Below are 20,108 nucleotides of genomic sequence, written 5' to 3'. Positions count from 1 at the left end.
GTGAGTTCAGTTCAGAAAGAACACACGCCGGTAGATCCCCAGTCACTGGTTCAGGCGATCGATCCAATTATTGACCAACAGGCAGTGGAATCCGTCTGTGACACACTCCACAGTGAGATGTCCACAGGACTGGGTGTTCACTCTGATCAATAACTCAGGCACAGTGAACTTCACAATGTAAAACCATCCCAGTCAAAACCATCCCAGAGAACTTCCTTGCCCGAGCACTGGGACAACTCTGGGCAAGGTCCCATTGAAAGCAATAACAATAGTCTAGTCACTAAAAAACGTCACTCCAGCAGTTTTATTGCTTTCCATGTTTTAGAAGAACTAATTTAATAGCATGATCTCAAAGCTGCTCAGTATTAAAAAAAATGAAACCCCCGGACATGTTAAAGCAATCAATTGCTTTATTGGATCATTTAGTTTGCATGTCTGAATTCTCATCTACGCAGAAAACTGTTGTGGATTGCTGATCTAATCCGAGAAGCGAATTGTTGCAAGCCATGCAGCATATCTTGTCTTACCCAATTATCAGGAAAGTATTTATCCACAATCTCTCTCATCTTGGCTTGCTGTGTGTGAAGAGTGGAAGGTTCAAAGTAAAGGATGACATACAGCAGAGCAGCTTGAGTACCTAGAGCAGTGCTACGGTGTTCTGGCAGTGGGTATGCTGAAACCTGAAAGAGAGAAAACAAAAACAAAAATCACCAAAGGGAAAACTTGGAATCGATTTGTTTAGTCACACAGGCTGCATAAGTGTATAAACTGATCAATACAGGTGCACAACCTTTTATCCGAAATTCCAAATAACAAAAAGCTCCGAACAGCGGACATTTTTTCGGTCCTTGAAGAAAGGTCCTTGAAGACGTTCACTGAGGGCGGCCCGCAGAGGTGACAGCGGAACCTCCGGTCGGTCCTCGAAGAAAGGGGAACTAAATCCCCATTCATAAAAGAGAAGGTGAGGGTATATTGCGCGGGAGGGTTAATAATTGCCAATCTGCTGCTGCCTGCCCGCTGAGTTAAAAAGTTCCCACGGTAGACTCACGATACAGTGTATCGTGAGTCTTGCGTGGGAACTTTTGAACTCAGCGGGCAGGCAGCAGCAGATTGTCGCTCTCTTCAGTTTCACCCCACCTACACCCCTCTGCTTCCCGGCCATGTGTGTGACCCCTTCCCTCCCCAGCTCCCCGCCCATTGCACCGGCGCGGGGGCTTTGCACTGTCTTCACGTCGGCGATGCCAGCAGGTCAGTGCCAGTCACCGGAGACGTCAGGACCAACGGGACACCGACCCCCAGGCCCACTGCAAGCACGGAGATCCCAGAGGCCCATAGCCAGCAGCAGCCCAGCCCCGTTCCAACTCCAGAGGAACACGCTCCCCGTAGGGACAGAAGCCGATAGTGTGCAAGGTACGTCTTGTTCTTGGGGTTGCAGATGAGGGGGCGCAGCTCGGGCTGTGACATCTCCGGCCACCCCCCTGTACAGGAGCTGAGACTGGGAACTATACCGCCCTTGCAGGAGAATGGGGTTGTTTGCAGTTGCAGAGGGAGGGGGCAAGGGCAGTACAGTTCCCAGTCTCAGCTCCTGTCCAGGGGGGTGGCCGGAGACGTCAGGACCAATGGGACACCGACTGCAAGCACGGAACTCCCAGAGACTCATAACCAGCAGCAACTCTAGCCCAGCCCCGTTCCAACTCCAGAGGAACCCGGGTTGCGGATGAGGGGGCGCAGCTCGGGCTGTGGGCGAACTGCCACTTGTCGCTGTAGCGGCCCATCGGGGAGCGGATTCCTCTGGAGTTGGAGGGGGAGGGGGGTATTGTGCTGTTTGATCGCCCCCTGCTATCCCAGGGACAGGGAGACACAGCGGCTTTTGAGAATGGTGGGCAATCACTTCCAAAGTTCTGCCCACACAGTCAGTACACCTCTCCTACACTTGTCTCCCGCACTAAGATCATCTCGCAGAGAATGATCCCAGCCTAACCCTCCCTATTCTCTCCTATTCTGCAAGAAAAAACTACATTGAAGACTCAAACTCGCGATCGAGTAACTGCCGGGATCGAGGCGCAAACTGGCGACCCTGCGGATATGAGCCGAGCACTCTACCACCTGAGCCAGCCGTTAAAATCTACGCTAAAATTCTTCCATTCCGAGAACCGAAAAATTCTGAATTACGAAACGTGTCTGGTCCCAAGGCTTTCGGATAAAAGGTTGTGCACCTGTACTTGCTTAGCAGCTGTTGCACTTATTTTTCTATTTCTTATCAGTGATCCACTTTACAACAGAGGATAAAATAGTTAATAAACCAGTAGAAACAAAGAACTACAGATGTATAGAAGTATAGAAGTTGGGATGTAATGTTAAAATTGTACAAGGCATTGGTGAGGCCAATTCTGGAGTATGGTGTACAATTTTGGTCGCCTAATTATAGGAAGGATGTCAACAAAATAGAGAGAGTACAGAGGAGATTTACTAGAATGTTGCCTGGGTTTCAGCAACTAAGTTACAGAGAAAGGTTGAACAAGTTAGGGCTTTATTCTTTGGAGCGCAGATGGTTAAGGGGGGACTTGATAGAGGTTTTTAAAATGATGAGAGGGATAGACAGAGTTGACGTGGAAAAGCTTTTCCCACTGAGAGTAGGGAAGATTGAAACAAGGGGACATGACATGAGAATTAAGGGACTGAAGTTTAGGGGTAACATGAGGGGCAACTTCTTTACTCAGAGAGTGGTAGCTGTGTGGAATGAGCTTCCAGTGAAGGTGGTGGAGGCAGGTTCGTTTTTATCATTTAAAAATAAATTGGATAGTTATATGGATGGGATGGGAATGGAGGGTTATGATCTGAGCGCAGGTATATGGGACTAGGGGAGATTATGTGTTCGGCACGGACTAGAAGGGTCGAGATGGCCTGTTTCCGTGCTGTAATTGTTATATGGTTATATGGTTATATGTGTAGGAAGGAACTGCAGATGATGGTTTAAACCGAAGATAGATACAAAAAGCTGGAGTAACTCAGCAGGACAGGCAGCATCTCTGGTGAGATGGGTAACGTTTCGGGTCGAGACCCTTCTTCAGCCTGGTTAGGGATAAGGGAAACGATGATGTGGAGAGATAAAGAACAATGAATAAAAGAGTAACGATGGTAAAAGAAGCAGGCCATTGTTAGCTGTTTGTTGGGTGAAAACGAGAAGCTAGTGCAACTTGGGTGTGGAAGGGGAAGGAATAGGGAGAGAGGGAATGCCGGGGCTACCTGAAGTGAGATAAATCAATATTCATACCATTGGGCTGTAAGCTGCCCAAACAAAATATGAGATGCTGTTCCTCCAATTTGCATTTAGCCTCACTCTGACACTGGAAGAGACCGAGGATAGAAAGGTCTGCGTGGGAATGAGGAGAATTAAAGTGTTTGGCAACTGGGAGATCAGGTAGGTTCAGGTGCGCTGTGCGAAGGTGCTCCGCAAAATGATCGCCCAGCCTACAGATAACAGGGTTTACACCAAAGATAGACACAAGGTGCTGGAGTAACACAGCAGCTCAAACATCATCTCTGTAGAAAAGGACAAGTGATATTTCGGGTCAGTATCCTTCAGACTGAAGAAGGGTCCCGACATGAAACGTCACCTACCCCTTTTCTTCAGAGATGCTGCCTGACCTGCTGAGTTGCCCAGGCACTTTGTGTCTGAAGCATGGAAGCAAAGGTCAGTAGAGAATTACCAGCCAGCTGAACTACACTCCAGATTTTACTTAAATGTTTTAAGAAAATACGAGGAAAGAAATTGATAGCGACAATATATATATATATAGTCCACACCTGGAACAGCAGGTACAGTATATGAGTTTGGAGGAGGTGTAAGTGAATCTCTGCATCACCTGAAAGAACTATTGGGGTTTTTAAATGAAGTCCAAGGAGGAAGTATAGGTGATACTAGCCTAAGTGGGACCCATTGGGTCCCAGCATCACAGGGACTATTCCACCTCTCCACCTGTTTCTGGAGTTTCTAGTATGGGTTAGTATGGGTGTTTTTGGCTGAAGGGACTGGTTTCCAGAGGGCTTGTATGGACATTGTGGGCCAAATGCATTCTTGGGCTGGTGGCTCAGTCATTCAAGGCTGTTGTGCTGGCAGCTCACTCACTCACAGCTGGTGGGCTGGCAGTTGACTCACGGCTATTTCTTGAAATTTCATTTCAAGCAGGGTGCAAGGTCACCAAATTCAAGTACAGTTTCTTACCATTTCAAGCAGGGTGCAGGGCCACTGGAGACAGCGAGTAGTGACCTCTCACTCCTCCATCTTGCAAAGACTGCGCCACGCCCACACATCTGGGTTTTATAATCCCTCTCCCAATATTAGGTCAAGATGAGACTTAATTATATAGAAGGCAATGCAACTTTAATTAGGCAAGGCAACTTTAGCATTTCCAAACACCCAGGAGCCGTTGGTGCGGGAGGAGCAGAGTCCGGGCGGTGAGTTTAAAACCCGATCGCGGGGCTTTGATTCACAGAGGCCCAGGAGCCATTGGGAGGAACCCAACTCTGCAACGTTCCATTCACAGTTCAAAATAAGTAGGCTTGAGGAAGCAGCTGATTGGTGGAAGCGGACTAGAGGAAGCAGCTGATTGGTGGAAGTGGACTAGAGGAAGCCGCTGATTGGTGGAAGTGGACTAGAGGGAGCAGCTGATTGAGAGTCAGATCCCTGCTGATTTCTTCCAGCACTTTGTATTGTATCCTGGGTAAGGGGGGAGAATGAGGCCCAGGGCAGTTTACTGTTCTGGATGTCAGATGTGGGAGGGCATGGAGTCTGATAGCTTTCCAGACGTCCACATCTGCGCCAGGTGCGTCGGGATGGGGCTCCTAAGGGACCGTATTAGGAACCTGGAGCAGCAGCTCGATGACCTTTGTCTGGTCTGGGAGAGTGAGGTCATAGAGAGGAGTTATAGAGAGGTGGCCACTCCAAGACCATGGGAGGCAGACAAGTGGGTCACGGTTAGGAAGGGCAAGGGGCAGAGGCAGGGACTAGCGAGTACCCCGGTGGCTGTACACCTTGGCAATAAGTAGTCCTGGTTGAGTACTGTTGGGGCGGAGAGCCTACCTGGGGGTAGCGACAGCAGCCGGGCCTCTGGTACAGAGACCGGTCCTGTTGCTCAGAAGGGTAAAGAAAAGAAGAGGAGGGAAATAATCAGCTTGCCGCGAGGAGCAGAGGCATTGTGACGTCATCCAGCTCGCTTCAGCACATTAGATTTGAAAAGGATGTCAGTTTGGTGAACAATTTTTGTAAAAAACTCGGGAAATAATGAATCAAATTTTCAGATGAGTGGATTTTTGAAATCATGAGGTAAATCTCTACCGGAATATGTAAAAATTTCACTGTTACTGTGTCGGGTTTTCGAGGAAATGTGAATCAAAGAAAAAGTTCAAGCAAGCAAACGTACAAGTAAACATCCAAGATCAGAGTTTTATAATAATAGAGATAGTGCAAAGTTGGAGTTATGATGCACACTCGATACTTCAGAATCCTGCAAAATTCACTCACCAAATAAATATTCGCATAGCAGAAGCCAATTATCAAAAAGCACAGAATGCTGGTCTTAGCAGAGAAACAAATTCCCATCATTCTGATATAATGATCAGAAACACTATTCAGGTGTGAATTTGTCAATGACCACTGTCCGCAGAAGACTTTATGAACAGAAATACAGAGGCTAAACTGTAAGATGCAAACCACTGATTAGCCACAAAAATAGGATGGCCAGGTTACAGTTTCCCAAGAAATACTTAAAAGAGCAACCACAGTTCTGGAAAAAAAGGTCTTGTGGACAGATGCAACAAAGATTAACTTATATCAGAATGATGGGAAGAGCAAAGTATGGAGGAGAGAAGGAACTGCCCAAGATCCACAGCTTACCACCTCATCTGTGAAACACGGTAGTGGGGGTGTTGTGGCCTGGGCATGTGTGGCTCCTAAGGTACTGGCTTACTTATCTTCATTGATGATTCAGCTGCTGATGGTAGTAGCATAATGAATTCTGAAGTGTATACACATCCTATCTGCTCGAGTTCAAATAAATGCCTCAAAACTCATTGGCCGGCGGTTCATTCTAAAGCAAGACAGTGATCCCAAACGTACTGCCAAAGCAACAAAGGACTTTTTCAAAAGTAAAAAATGGTAAATTCTTGCGTAACCAAGTCAATCACCCGATCTGAACCCCTATTGAGCATGCGTTTTAAATGCTGAAGAGAAAACTGAAGGAGACTAGCCCACAAAACAAGCATAAGCTAAAGATGGCTGCAATACAGGCCTGGCAGAGCATCACCACCCAGCAACTGGTGAAACCTTGGGTTTGGCTGATGTCTCTAACAGTTTTATTCTTGTTTCTCAGTCTCATAATGGCTTCATTGACTTTCATTGGCACAACTTTGGTCCTCATGAATCGCAGATTTCAAGCAGTCATTCGCGCAAAGGATATGCAACAAAATACTAAACATGGCTACTTTCATTTACATGACATTGCTGTATCCCAAACATTATGATGCACTGAAATGGGGGGGACTATGTATAAACACTGCTGTAATTTCGACATGGTGAAACCAAAATGTATAGAAATGGCCTTTATTAAAATCTGACAATGTGCACTTTAACCACAAGTGATTTTTTTTCTATTACCAATCTCAAATTATGGAGTACAGAGGCAAATAAATAAATGATGGGTCTTTGTCTCAAACATTATGGAGGGCATTATGGAGGCATAACTGATCTGTCAATCAAAATCACTGGCTCATAGGTATGATTTATATATCAATTTATATGCACAAAACTGAAATTTAAATCCTTAAAATTAGAATCAGATAATGTTGAAACATACAGAATTATTTTCTTTAAGTTTTTTAAATGAGGATATTACAGATTTCCATAAGGCCTTTATCAGCTACAAAACAGAGAACTTAAAATAATTAATGACTGTAGGTTTTTTGGTGAATTTTCATGTTTTTCCCTTGAGAGTTAACATCTGCTTAATTATGGCCAAAGACAACAATGGTTTAAACAAACAAGTGAATGTCCACCTGTGATGCTATGAATTCTAGTATTTTGAGGAGCATAATGAAATAAATATATCCTTTTAAACTGTTGTAAGTTATAAAATACACCAGATAAGGGACCAGAAATGCTTGCTAAGCCTCTATCTAGGCCTTTCATTATTTGGTAGGTTTCAATGAGATCCCTCTCATTTTTCTAAACTCCAGTGAGGACAGGCCCTAGATCCTTCATAAATTAATCCAATCATCCCTGGGATAATTCTCATAAACATCCTCTCGACCCTCTCCAATGGCAGCACATCATTCCTCAGACTTGGGATCCAAAACGGCTCACAAAGGTCCAAATATGGTCTTACCTAAATGGTCACGGCCTCACCTCTGACTGCTTCCCGAACTTGGGGAATCATCTGCTCGTGCTCTTTTCTGTTAATAGACAATAGGTGCAAGAGTAGGCCATTCGGCCCTTTGAGCCAGCACCACCATTCAAAGTGATCATGGCTGATCATCCCCAATCAGTACCCCTATCCTTCAGATGTCACCATTGTTTTAAATGGCATGCATTTGGATGCTGTAGACCACTAACCTGGTTGTAAATGTCATCTGAGCGTAACCGGCCAACCACCATTGAGATAAATGTCTTGTTAATGGGCACTCTTTGGAAGTAGCTCTCTGGGTAATTAGGAGGCCTTTTTGAGCCAGGCTGCGAGGAATATCCCGTGCTACGCAGCAGCTTGCAGATATCATCCAAATTTGAATCAGAGGATGAACGTGCTGCACTGTAACAGACACAATACATTAGTCACTTACTGTCTGGGCACAAAATCATTGGCTGCTGAAAAGCACCAACAAAAAATCCAAAATTATTCCATGCCCCCCCACCAATTTCACCAGTAAAAACACATTCATAAATTAAAAGATTGGACATTATTTACATTCTTTCTCTTAGCTTTAAATTTATTAAAATAAAATATTCAGTTAAAATTGAGAGTCCTGGTGATATTATGTGGTAACGCTTTAGTTTGATGAAGTACACGCACTAGTCATGAGTGTTTAATTGTCATATGGACCAGGAGCAGCACAATCAAATTCTTACTTGCTGCACCTTTACCAGCACTTTAACATAACAACAAATCCATTTACAATCTATACTATTACTAAAACACTTATCTTGTCCACTTCCGGTTTGCTTTTTTGTTTTTAAATTTGCTCAAAAACTGTACCGTTTATCGATAGGATTTTTTCGCCACCTTACTCACCGTTCTCCTCTAATCCAACCCACCACGTTTTGTTCCGGTCGATGGAATTTTACAAAAGTTATGAAGGTTTAAAATATCATGAGATAAGCAGATTGGTCTTCTCCTGTCAGTTACCATGAAGGTAACGCCCCTTCCGGCACACGCTGGAGAATAAAGCCCAGGAGGCGGGGCTGAGTCCGCAAGTAGTCCTGATTGAGTCCGCAAGAGTAGAGTCAGGAAAGCCGCTGTTTGGAGTCGGAAAAGCTGGCTGTATGGAATCGGAAAAGCCAGCTGTGTGGGATCGGAAAAGCCGGCTGTGTGGAGTTGGAAGAGCCGGCTGTGTGGAGTCGGGTAAGCCGCTGTGTGGAGTTGGGAGGTGTTGTGTGGTGCCGCGGCCAGTGGCCGCTGAGTGGAGTCTCTTCAACCCCTCCCCCCCCGCACCCTCCTTTCCCCTCCCCCCACACCCGCTCTTTACTCCTCCCCCCTTCCCCCCACCCCCACCACCCCACACCACCTCATCCCCCACACCACCCCCACACCAGCTCAACCCCCCCCCCATCCACACCACCTCCCATAGTCTAGTAAACAATAAATCCAGTTACACCAGGTAGGCAGGGTATAACAATACAAGCCAATGCAAATAGTACAATCTGTCAGAGGCCAGAGAAATTCTTTCCTGAGGCAAGGTTAGATTTGTGCAGTGTGATTCAAGAGGCTTATATTTGATGGGAAGAAGCTTTTCTTGAACCTGGAGGTAACAGTTCTCAAACCACTGTACCTGTTTCCCCAATAGCAAGAGTGAGATGAGAGTGTGACCAGGAATGGTAAAGGCCTTTGATGATATTGGCTGCCTTCTTAAGGTAACACTGCCTCTAGATCCTTTCAGTTGTGGAGAGGTCAATGGCCATGATGTGCCAGGCAATGTCCATCACTTTCTGCAACCTCTTTCACTCTCGATATACTATCATAACAAACCTCACTGGCCTCATCTGAAGTAATATCTGTTATTTTAAGAGGATCAAAGGATAATTAAAAATTAATTGCAAATGGTTACGTTTCAGTGTAAAATAATAAAGGGATTAAGAATGTCTGCAAAAGCATGAGGTAGGAATGTCAACCACATGTACTGATATAGAGTTAAATTCTGAAATCTTTGAATCAGCTGGTTAGCAACCTCCATGAACAATAACTCTTTCATGGCACAATCGCAAAGAAGCTCAAAGCACTCAGCTGATTCCATTAAGTATTTAGTACAGTATCGGGCAACTTTCACCTACTTATATTCTAGTCCTCCAGACATGGAGAAGAACATTTCATTTAAGCTTTTGATTATATTCTTGATTTGCCCATTTCCATGATGCACACAAATAACTAATCACCCTTGAACCTCTGCTGCTCAATCTTTTCAGCATTGTTGTATCTTTTTAAAGGTCCCAAGACAATGATCGTATAAAGTATAAAGTATCCTTTATTGTCATTCAGACTTTTCAGTCTGAACAAAATTGCATACCTTGCAATCATGACATAGAATAAAATAACAGAACACACAATGAACACAGTTTAACATCCACCAGTTTAAATGCTACACTTGTCACTTTACCCCCCCCTCCATTCAAGGACCCAAGCAGTCGTTCCAGGTGCAACAGAGTTTCACCTGCATCTCCTCCAACCTCATCTATTGCTTCCGCTGCTCTAGATGTCAGCTGATCTACATCGGTGAGACCAAGCGTAGGCTTTGCGATCGTTTCGCCGAACACCTCCACTCGGTCCGCATTATCCAACCTGACCTCCTGGTGGCCCAGCACTTCAATTCCATTCCGAATCCGACCTCTCTGTCCTGGGCCTCCTTCATGGCCAGAGTGAGCACCACCGGAAATTGGAGGAAGAGCACCTCATATTCCGCTTGGGCAGTCTGCACCCTAGTGGTATAAACATTGAATTCTCCCAATTCCATTAGCCCTTGCTGTCTCCTCCCCTTCTCAGCTTTACCTCAGCCCTCGGGCTCCACCTCTTCCTTTTTCTTTTCATCTCCCCCCCCCACCCACACCCTCCATCAGTCTGAAGAAGGGTTTTGGCCGGAAACGTTGCCCATTTCCTTCGCTCCATAGATGCTGCAGCACCCGCTGAGTTTCTCCAACATTTTTGTCTATCTTAACATCCACCACAGTGAGTTCACCAGGCACCTCCTCACTGTGATGGAAGGCAAAAGTCTTAAAGTCCTTGTCTCTTCCCTCCTTGTTCTCCCTCTGCGTTGAGGCGATCTAGGCTTCCGTTGTCGGGCCCTCCGCCGGGTGATGGTAAGTCCCGCGGCTGAATCCGAGCTACGCGAACGGGCCGGTTCAAACTCCGCAGCCCGGGGCGGTCAAAGCTGCCGCCCTCCAGTCCAGCGGATGAAGCTGTTGTTGCAGGAGCTTCCGAGAATCGGTCACCAACCTGGGACCTGCGAGCTCCCGATGTTGTCGTCCACTGGGCCCGCGGCCAAGCCTCCGAGGCTCCGAAGTCAGGTCGCCGCAGCCGCAAACGCCACCACAGCCCAGATGTCGTATGCCTTCAGTTTTCCATCCAAGTCATTTGGAAAGCAATGATCAACTCCAGCCCCATTACAAAACTTCACGAGGCACCATTAGTCATATCCTGTTAATATATCTTACTAATTGTCCCAACTCTCAGTTTCCTGCTGTCTAGAGAATGTCCTAACTGAAACAGTAATTTGCCTTCAATTCCATGTGCTCTGGCATTACCAAACAGGAAGTGTTTAGTGAAATGTGAGACAGTATTGTCCAGTGGTTAGAGCTGCCATCTCAGTGCTCCAGTGATCCGGGTTCAATCCAGACCTTGGGTGCTATGTGGAGTTTGCAGGTTCTACATATGAATGCATGGGTTTCCTCCTGGTATTCCAGTTTCCTTCCACATCCCAAAAATAAGCAAGTTTGTAGGTTAATTGTAAATGTTGCCCATTTTGTTGGAATAGGGGAAGGGTGTGGGGGGAGTAGTTGATGGGAATTCAAAAGGAAAAACTGAACACTTGCTCAGTTTATGTTTACGGTGCCTTGCAATACAGTCATGTCAATAGGTTACATTATTTGCAATTAAGACATGAAATGACAAGACCTTGTGCATACTTGCCTTTGTTTAGTGTACATTACCTGTATCTGTAGTAGGAAACTAGCATCCTTTCTCGCACCTCTCCTTCAATTTTGTGGTCAATCACGAGCAGCATAACTCCATACAAGTACAGGGCTTCACACTGAACAATAACAATAGGACCAAGTTAGCCAGCAATAATAAAACAAATATATGTGGTCTTTCAAGTCAAGTCAAGTCAAGTTTATTTGTCACATACACATACGAGATGTGCAGTGAAATGAAAGTGGCAATGCTCGCGGACTTTTGTGCAAAAGACAAACAACAAAACAACCAAACAAATTATAAACACAATCATAACACACATATTCTTTTACATAATAAATAATGGAAGGAAAAACGTTCTGTAGTTAGTCCCTGGTGAGATAGGCGTTTACAGTCCGAATTGCCTCTGGGAAGAAATTTTGTATGATACATTGGGTTTGTTGGTAGGTAGGATAACAAGAAGAACATTCTTCCAAGCTTTCAGGCAAGAAATTCTAAACTACTGCTGGTGAATAAAGAATATGAAGGCTGGGCGCTGATACTAAACTAAAAAAAAAGTAGTTGTACAATACCCCCGATACACTTTCATTTCTTGGCAGAATGAGGAAAAATTAATGATTGTTAGGTTTCCTTCTATTATAGTTCCGGAGTTTCTTGTCAAACAGGGGAGTGGGTGAATAGTAGATCCTATTGTGATTTGATGCACTTTCCTATTGATATCTTGCATGATACTTTTTGCAACCAGAAAGAACAGCTGTTCTTGCAGGGAAAATAAAATGTTACAGCGAATCAGAAACTTTCCAGCCCTTAACCATACTTTTCCCATTGACATGAGTGTTTTTCTAAAGCGATTTTTCTATAACACGAAGTATCTAGGAATGTTAGTTGGTTTTACGGCATAACTACCTGCTGTCATGTATCTGTAACTTGGCACATCTAGATGGCATACTGTTGACTCACAATCCACGGACTCCGGTTCAATCCTGACCAGTTAGTAGGTTAATTGACTGCTGTAACTAACTGCTCCAGTGAATGTTAGTGGTCAAATCCAGGGAAAGTTGATGGGAATGTAGGGAAATAAAATAGAGTACAAGTAAATGGCAGTCAGTGTGGAAACGGAATTGGACTTGTTTCGATGAATTTCAGTTTCACCCAGCTTGCTGTTTCTTTTCTTCATATACATTCTAATAGTTACAAGTATTTGTGATATGTTATAGCAGCTTACAAGAAGTTGTTTTCCATCTTCATTTAGCAGTACTGTTTCAAGGGTCTGCTGAATGTAGACACCTTCATTGAGATCCTCAAGAAATCTGAAATAATCCAACAAAGTAGATTAATTCAACAGTGGTTATGTGTCACTGTAACAAGCAATGCTGAGACAGCCATTGAACGACACATACAATTCCTTCTTCTTTACAGTCACACAATTACAGGTGCCACAAATTGTATATCATGTACACGATACGACTACCAAACAGTGCAGAGAAGAGTTACACAGATATTACCAGGTCTTGAGGGGCTGAGCTATGGGGTAGAGATTGGGCAGGCTAGGACTTTATTCCTTGGAGAGCATAGGAACTTAGAAACATATAAAATACATGTAGGAGTAGGCCATTCGGCCCTTCGAGCCTGCACTGCCATTCAATATGATCATGGCTGATCATCCAACTCAGTATCCTGTACCTGCCTTCTCTCCATACGTCCAGATCCCTTTAGCCACAAGGGCCACATCTAACTCCCTCTTAAATATAGTCAATGAACTGGCCTCAACTACCTTCTGTGGCAGAGAGTTCCAGAGATTCACCACTCTCTGTGTGAAAAAGGTTTTTCTCATCTCGGTCCTAAAGGATTTCCCCTCTATCCTTAAGCTGTGACCCCTTGTCGTGGACTTCCCCAACATCGGGAACAATCTTCCTGCATCTAGCCTGTCCAACCCCTTAAGAATTTTGTAAGTTTCTATAAGATCCCCCCTCAATCTTTTAAATTCTAGCGAGTACAAACCGATTCTATCCAGTCTTTCTTCATATGAAAGTCCTGACATCCCAGGAATCAGTCTGGTGAACCTTCTCTGAACTCCCTCAATGGCAAGAATGGCTTTCCTCAGATTAGGAGACCAAAACTGTACGCAATACTCCAGGTGAGGTCTCACCAAGACCCTGTACAACTGCAGTAGAACCTCCCTGCTCCTATACTCAAATCCTTTTGCTATGAATGCTAACATACCATTCGCTTTCTTCACTGCCTGCTGCACCTGCATGCCTACTTTCAATGACTGGTGTACCATGACACCCAGGTCTTGTTGCATCTCCCCCTTTTCCTAATCGGCCACCATTTAGATAATAGTCTACTTTCCTGTTTTTGCCACCAAGGTGGATAACCTCACATTTATCCACATTATACTGCATCTGTCATGCATTTGCCCACTCACCCAGCCTATCCAAGTCACCTTGCAACCTCCTAGCATCCCAGCAAGGCGGTGGGAGGTGATCTTACAGAGGTGCATAAGATCATGAGAGGAATTAAGAAACAGTTAGGTACATCGATAGGACAAGTTTGGAGGGATATGGACCACGCGCAGGCAGGTGTGACTAGTGGAGCTGGGACATGTTGGCTGGTGTGGGAAAGTTGAGCTGCAGGGCCTGTTTCCATGCTGTATCACTCTATGACTGTATGAATGGATAGGGTAAATGCACAGAGACATTGACCAAGAGTGCAACAATCAAGAACCAAAGAACATAGGTTTAATGAGAATCTCCCCCTTTAATTAGAAATGCGTGCGACAAAGGCAAAACGGTTATAATGGGTGACTTCAATCTACATATAGATTGGGTGAATCAAATTGGCAGGGGTGCTGAGGAAGAGGATTTCTTGGAATGTATGCGGGATAGTTATCTAAATCAACATGTAGAGGAACCAACGAGACTGGGTATTGAGTAATGAGGAAGGGTTAGTTAGCGACCTTGTTGTACGTGCCCCTTGGGCAAGAGTGACCATAATATGGTTGAGTTCTTCATTAGGATGGAGAGTGACATTGTTAATTCAGAAACAATGGTTCTGAACTTAAAGAAAGGTAACTTTGAGGGTATGAGACGTGAATTGGCCAAGATTGACTGGCAATTAATTCTAAAAGGGTTGACGGTGGATATGCAATGGAAGACATTTAAAGACTGCATGGATGAACTACAAAAATTGTTCATCCCAGTTTGGCAAAAGAATAAATCAGGGAAGGTAGTACATCCATGGATAACAAGGGAAATCAGGGATAGTATCAAAGCGAAGGATGATGCGTACAAATTAGCCAGAAAAAGCAGCATACCGGAGGACTGGGAGAAATTCAAAGACCAGCAGAGGAGGACAAAGGGCTTAATTAGGAAAGGAAAAATAGATTATGAAAGAAAACTGGCAGGGAACATAAAAACTGACTGCAAAAGTTTTTATAGATATGTGAAAAGAAAGAGATTAGTTAAAACAAATGTAGGTCCCTTACAGTCAGAAACAGGTGAGTTGATCATGGGGAACAAGGATATGGCGGACCAATTGAATAACTAGGTTACGCAAAAAAAAGCTGGAGAAACTCAGCGGGTGCAGCAGCATCTATGGAGCGAAGGAAATAGGCAACGTTTCGGGCCGAAACCCTTCTTCAGACTGATCGGGGGCGGGGGTGGGTGGGGACAAGAAAGGGAAAAGGAGGAGTAGCCAGAAGGCTGGGGGATGGGAGGAGACAGCAGGGGGGCTGAGGAAGGGGAGGAGACAGCAAGTACTAACAAAATTGGGAGAATTCGATGTTCATGCCCCCGGGGTGCAGACTCCCCAAACGGAATATGAGGTGCTGTTCCTCCAATTTCCGGTACTCCATAGATGCTGCTGCACCCGCTGAGTTTCTCCAGCTTTTTTTTGTGTAACCTTCGATTCTCCAGCATCTGCAGTTCCCTCTTAAACAATTGAATAACTACTTTGGTTCCGTCTTCACTAAGGAAGACATAAATAATTTGCCGGAAATAGCAGGGGACCGCGGGTCAAAGGAGTTGGAGGAATTGAGTGAAATCCAGGTTAGCCGGGAAGTGGTGTTGGGTAAATTGAATGGATTAAAGGCCGATAAATCCCCAGGGCCAGATAGGCTGCATCCCAGAGTACTTAAGGAAGTAGCTCCAGAAATAGTGGATGCATTAGTAATAATCTTTCAAAACTCTTTAGATTCTGGAGTAGTTCCTGAAGATTGGCGGGTAGCAAACGTAACCCCACTTTTTAAGAAGGGTGGGAGAGAGAAAATGGGGAATTACAGACCAGTTAGTCTAACATCGGTAGTGGGGAAACTGCTAGAGTCAGTTATTAAAGATGGGATAGCAGCACATTTGGAAAGTGGTGAAATCATTGGACAAAGTCAGCATGGATTTACGAAAGGTAAATCATGTCTGACGAATCTTATAGAATTTTTCGAGGATGTAACTAGTAGCGTGGATAGGGGAGAACCAGTGGATGTGGTGTATCTGGTCTTCCAGAAGGCTTTCGACAAGGTCCCACATAAGAGATTAGTATACAAACTTAAAGCACAAGGCATTGGGGGTTCAGTATTGATGTGGATCGAGAACTGGCTGGCAAACAGGAAGCAAAGAGTAGGAGTAAACGGGTCCTTTTCACAATGGCAGGCAGTGACTAGTGGGGTACCCCAAGGCTCAGTACTGGGACCCCAGCTATTTACAATATATATTAATGATCTGGATGAGGAAATTGAAGGCAATATCTCCAAGTTTGCGGATGACACTAAGCTGGGGGGCAGTGTTAGCTGTGAGGAGGATGCTAGGAGACTGCAGGGTGACTTGGATAGGCTGGGTGAGTGGGCAAATGTTTGGCAGATGCAGTATAATGTGGATAAATGTGAGGTTATCCATTTTGGTGGAAAAAACAGGAAAGCAGACTATTATCTAAATGGTGGCCGATTGGGAAAGGGGGAGATGCAGCGAGACCTGGGTGTCATGGTACACCAGTCATTGAAGGTAGGCATGCAGGTGCAGCAGGCAGTAAAGAAAGCGAATGGTATGTTAGCTTTCACTGCAAAAGGATTTGAGTATAGGAGCAGAGAGGTTCTACTGCAGTTGTACAGGGTCTTGGTGAGACCACACCTGGAGTATTGCGTACAGTTTTGGTCTCCAAATCTGAGGAAGGACATTATTGCCATAGAGGGAGTGCAGAGACGGTTCACCAGACTGATTCCTGGGATGTCAGGACTGTCTTATGAAGAAAGACTGGATAGACTTGGATTATACTCTCTAGAATTTAGAAGATTGAGAGGGGATCTTATAGAAACTTACAAAATTCTTAAGGGGTTGGACAGGCTAGATGCAGGAAGATTGTTCCCGATGTTAGGGAAGTCCAGGACAAGGGCTCACAGCTTAAGGATAAAGGGGAAATCCTTTAAAACCGAGATGAGAACTTTTTTTCACACAGAGAGTGGTGAATCTCTGGAACTCTCTGCCACAGAGGGTAGTTGAGGCCAGTTCATTGGCTATATTTAAGAGGGAGTTAGATGTGGCCCTTGTGGCTAAGGGGATCAGGGGGTATGGAGAGAAGGCAGGTACGGGATACTGAGTTGGATGATCAGCCATGATCATATTGAATGGCGGTGCAGGCTCGAAGGGCCGAATGGCCTACTCCTGCACCTAATTTCTATGTCTCTATGTTTCTATGTAATGAGAGGAAATTTTAAAAGGAACTCGAGGGACAACTTTTAAATGGAATGAGCTGCCAAAGGAGGTAGTTGAGGCAGGTGCTATAACAACATTTAAAAGACATTTGGACAGGTACATGGACTGGAAAGGTTTAGAGAGATATGGGCAAATGCAGATAGGTGGGCCTAGTATAGATGTGGCAGATTGCTCTGCATGGGCAAGTTAGGCCGAAGATCCCGTATTCATGTGGCATGACAATATAGATAAATCAATAATTAAATTTCCGAACAGAAAAGTAATTTTTCATCAATGCCATGAATCAAATTCAGGTTTCCAATTCTTATTCCCCAATTAAAATTCAGCTTTGCACACATTAATAGAACACACTTTTACCTGGACAAATCAAATACGTATTTGTGAACACTTTCAAAAGCAAGGTAGAATCTTGTCAATATTTCAATGTGATTTTCACGAAATTCTTCATCTAGATCCTGAAGCTCTGACTTCGAGTCCAACTTCCCTTCATAGTCATCAGGACCCTTAAAACAAGATTTACTGTGTTGTTAACTAACAGTCATTCCTTAAAAAGAATAATCATAAATGCTTAACACGAGTATTAATTCTGATTAAAATGTTTTATCAGTTGACAGGAATGCAACTGGCTTTCTCCAATTTCACCACCATTTCAATTTTGCTTCTCTTTTCTAACTACCATTTATCAATTTGGGGCCAATTGTATTGTCAAAGTAAGCCCCAACAACAGTGTGTGCTCAACTTTAATTATCAATAAATATGCCAGACCCACTTCAAGTAACAAGAGTTCTTATTGATAAACATGATGGCAACTGAGCTCAGACATAGACCCTGGATTTATATGCCACTCATTTATGATCTCGGGATTTATGATCACAGCAAGTGTGCATTCAAATCACCTGGCACTCTTTTTTAAAAAAAAGCATGCTGGTTCCACTTGGGCCATTATCCATCACTTATTCAATATCATTCAAACATTATTTAAACATCCAACAGCTGCTTATAAGCATTTGCTGCACACAAACTGTCCACGGTGTGTCATACATTATTACAGGATTCACAAGAGGCTTTAATGTGGCCTAAGGTTGTAAAAGGTGCTATACAAATGCAAGTCCTGCCATCAGTGTAGGTGTTTTACATTAAATTAAGCATTCCATTGGTCCATTTGGCAGCCAGGGCCAGGCTGAGGCTACATAGACTGAGAGGCCTGGCGCACAGAGCTAACTAAGAAGCAGTGATGCTGCAATCTATATTGCCAATGCTGTATATCATACAATTACACCAGGAAGTAGTTTGTGGGCAGGAAGTGCAACCGACGCAAGTCTTTTCTGGATGTTCTCAATTATGCCGATAAATATTTCGGTTGTATGGCAGAAGCTAAAATAATGTTTAATTAGTGCAAGAGCAGTTTTGTTTTGTTGCTTGCATCCCCTCCCCCCTCCCCAAAATGTTCTTGCAATCCTCGCCTCGGAATCTATCATTACTGTAGGCGGGGGATCCGATACCATCTGAAGGAGATGAACGACTGTCTAAAGATTGGGGGAAGTCAGCAAGAATTTGCCAAGGCTAAGATAAACAAGAAACTATAATGCAAACCACCAGCGATTTAAATGTCACATGCAATGAATTAATTGCAATGAATCAATAAAGCTGCGACCAAAATGCAACAGGGGGAGACTGTTACAGTGAACTTTAATCAGGTTATAAACCAGCACACGACTGCGAACACATCGAACTAAGGATACTCGGGTACAGAGCCCCCTCACCTTGAAGTAACTGAAGTCACATATGATGTCTCCATACTTCTGCTGCTCGGCTTTGTCTCGGAGTCTGAACACGCTCGGGATGAACTCGGACAGTCTCAAAAGTTCAGCAATGATGGCGTTACCCCGGGACACGATCCGCAGAATCGCCTGCCCACAGGGGTTGTTGTCCGCCAGGAAATCCACCATGGCTGAGGAGAGGCAAATGCAAACTCGGGACGGGCACCGACCGACCGACCTGACACTCTCTCTCTCCCTCAACACGGTGATCCTGCTGGATCTATTGCACCCAGCCTGTGCTCATTGCTGCAATGATCCCTCCTGCTCTGGCGAATATCCCAGGGTCGCTCCGACTTCCGTGCAAATCCAGGGGAGAAATCCCACGGGCGGCATCAGTTGCTCCCCCGCACACACATTACACAACAGGAGGTAATTGTGCAAGGGCTCGTTGTGCTTATCTCACAGGGTTCAGTGCACAGAGCTCACACTCGTTCTTCCATGTTGATCATTTGACTCCTTCCTGTCAACCCAGCATGTGACCAAGTGTAGCACTTTGCTGGTGCCGAGCGATGCATGATTTGTTTCTGTTTTGCTTCTTCCTAATATCACAGAACGACAAAACAACTCTCCCCATTTAATAAAAAATGATTTATTATGCATCTCTCTCTCTGCAGAATGAACGGCTTGCCCTATTGGGCGCTTTAGTTCATTATTTTAAAGGTTTATTTAGTTCAAAATGTATTTTTCTATTTAAAAAGAAAATGCTGACAATTCAATCTTTAAATATTCCGTTTCCCATTTATTTTATTTTACTGGAGATTTGCGGATATTTGATCTGGGGACTCTGGTAATTGACAAGAATTATTACAAGGCCAGGGCTACTTTGAAATATGTCAACAGTGTTATCTGGCCAAGGCATCTGCTGCAATTGACCATTCCAGATGCCCGAAGAGAAAATGTCCAGCCTGACGGACGAAGTGCAGTGATGAGGTGGTGTTTGAGGATTTTAAAATATACTTGCAATTAAATATGCAATTATATTAAGTACAAATGTTATTTGTACTTCAAAGAACAGTGTCTCACCATGAGATGAGTCACTGTTCTATGGGGTGCAAAATTAAATATGCATTGACTATACTTAAAAGTCAAAGGGAGTGATCCACTGGGTAATGGACAATCTAATCCCACGACCAACATGTCACATTGAGAACATTCTTCATTCTTGGTCCTCCAAAATATGACAAATGGAATTGAAA

At 44.3% G+C, this 20,108-nt stretch overlaps 1 protein-coding gene across 1 annotated transcript in view; it reads right to left on the bottom strand.

The window, feature by feature from the left end:
* The window catches only part of washc5 (WASH complex subunit 5), a 70,243-nt gene extending 50,658 nt beyond the window's left edge, over nucleotides 1-19,585 (bottom strand). Inside the window, exons 1-6 of the mRNA XM_055634820.1 lie at nucleotides 18,856-19,585; nucleotides 17,450-17,595; nucleotides 12,616-12,700; nucleotides 11,408-11,508; nucleotides 7,610-7,802; nucleotides 528-680 (exon numbers count right to left, since the gene is read on the bottom strand). Of these exons, the coding sequence (XP_055490795.1) occupies nucleotides 528-680; nucleotides 7,610-7,802; nucleotides 11,408-11,508; nucleotides 12,616-12,700; nucleotides 17,450-17,595; nucleotides 18,856-19,041 (864 nt within the window). The 5' untranslated portion in view covers nucleotides 19,042-19,585. The remainder of the gene's footprint in view (nucleotides 1-527; nucleotides 681-7,609; nucleotides 7,803-11,407; nucleotides 11,509-12,615; nucleotides 12,701-17,449; nucleotides 17,596-18,855) is intronic.
* Nucleotides 19,586-20,108: the final 523 nt, after the last annotated feature.

This window comes from Leucoraja erinacea, chromosome 4 (assembly GCF_028641065.1).
Source record: "Leucoraja erinacea ecotype New England chromosome 4, Leri_hhj_1, whole genome shotgun sequence".
Classification (NCBI taxonomy): domain Eukaryota; kingdom Metazoa; phylum Chordata; class Chondrichthyes; order Rajiformes; family Rajidae; genus Leucoraja; species Leucoraja erinaceus.
Note: the sequence above shows the minus strand (reverse complement) of the source record. Positions and strands in the feature narration are given on the sequence as shown.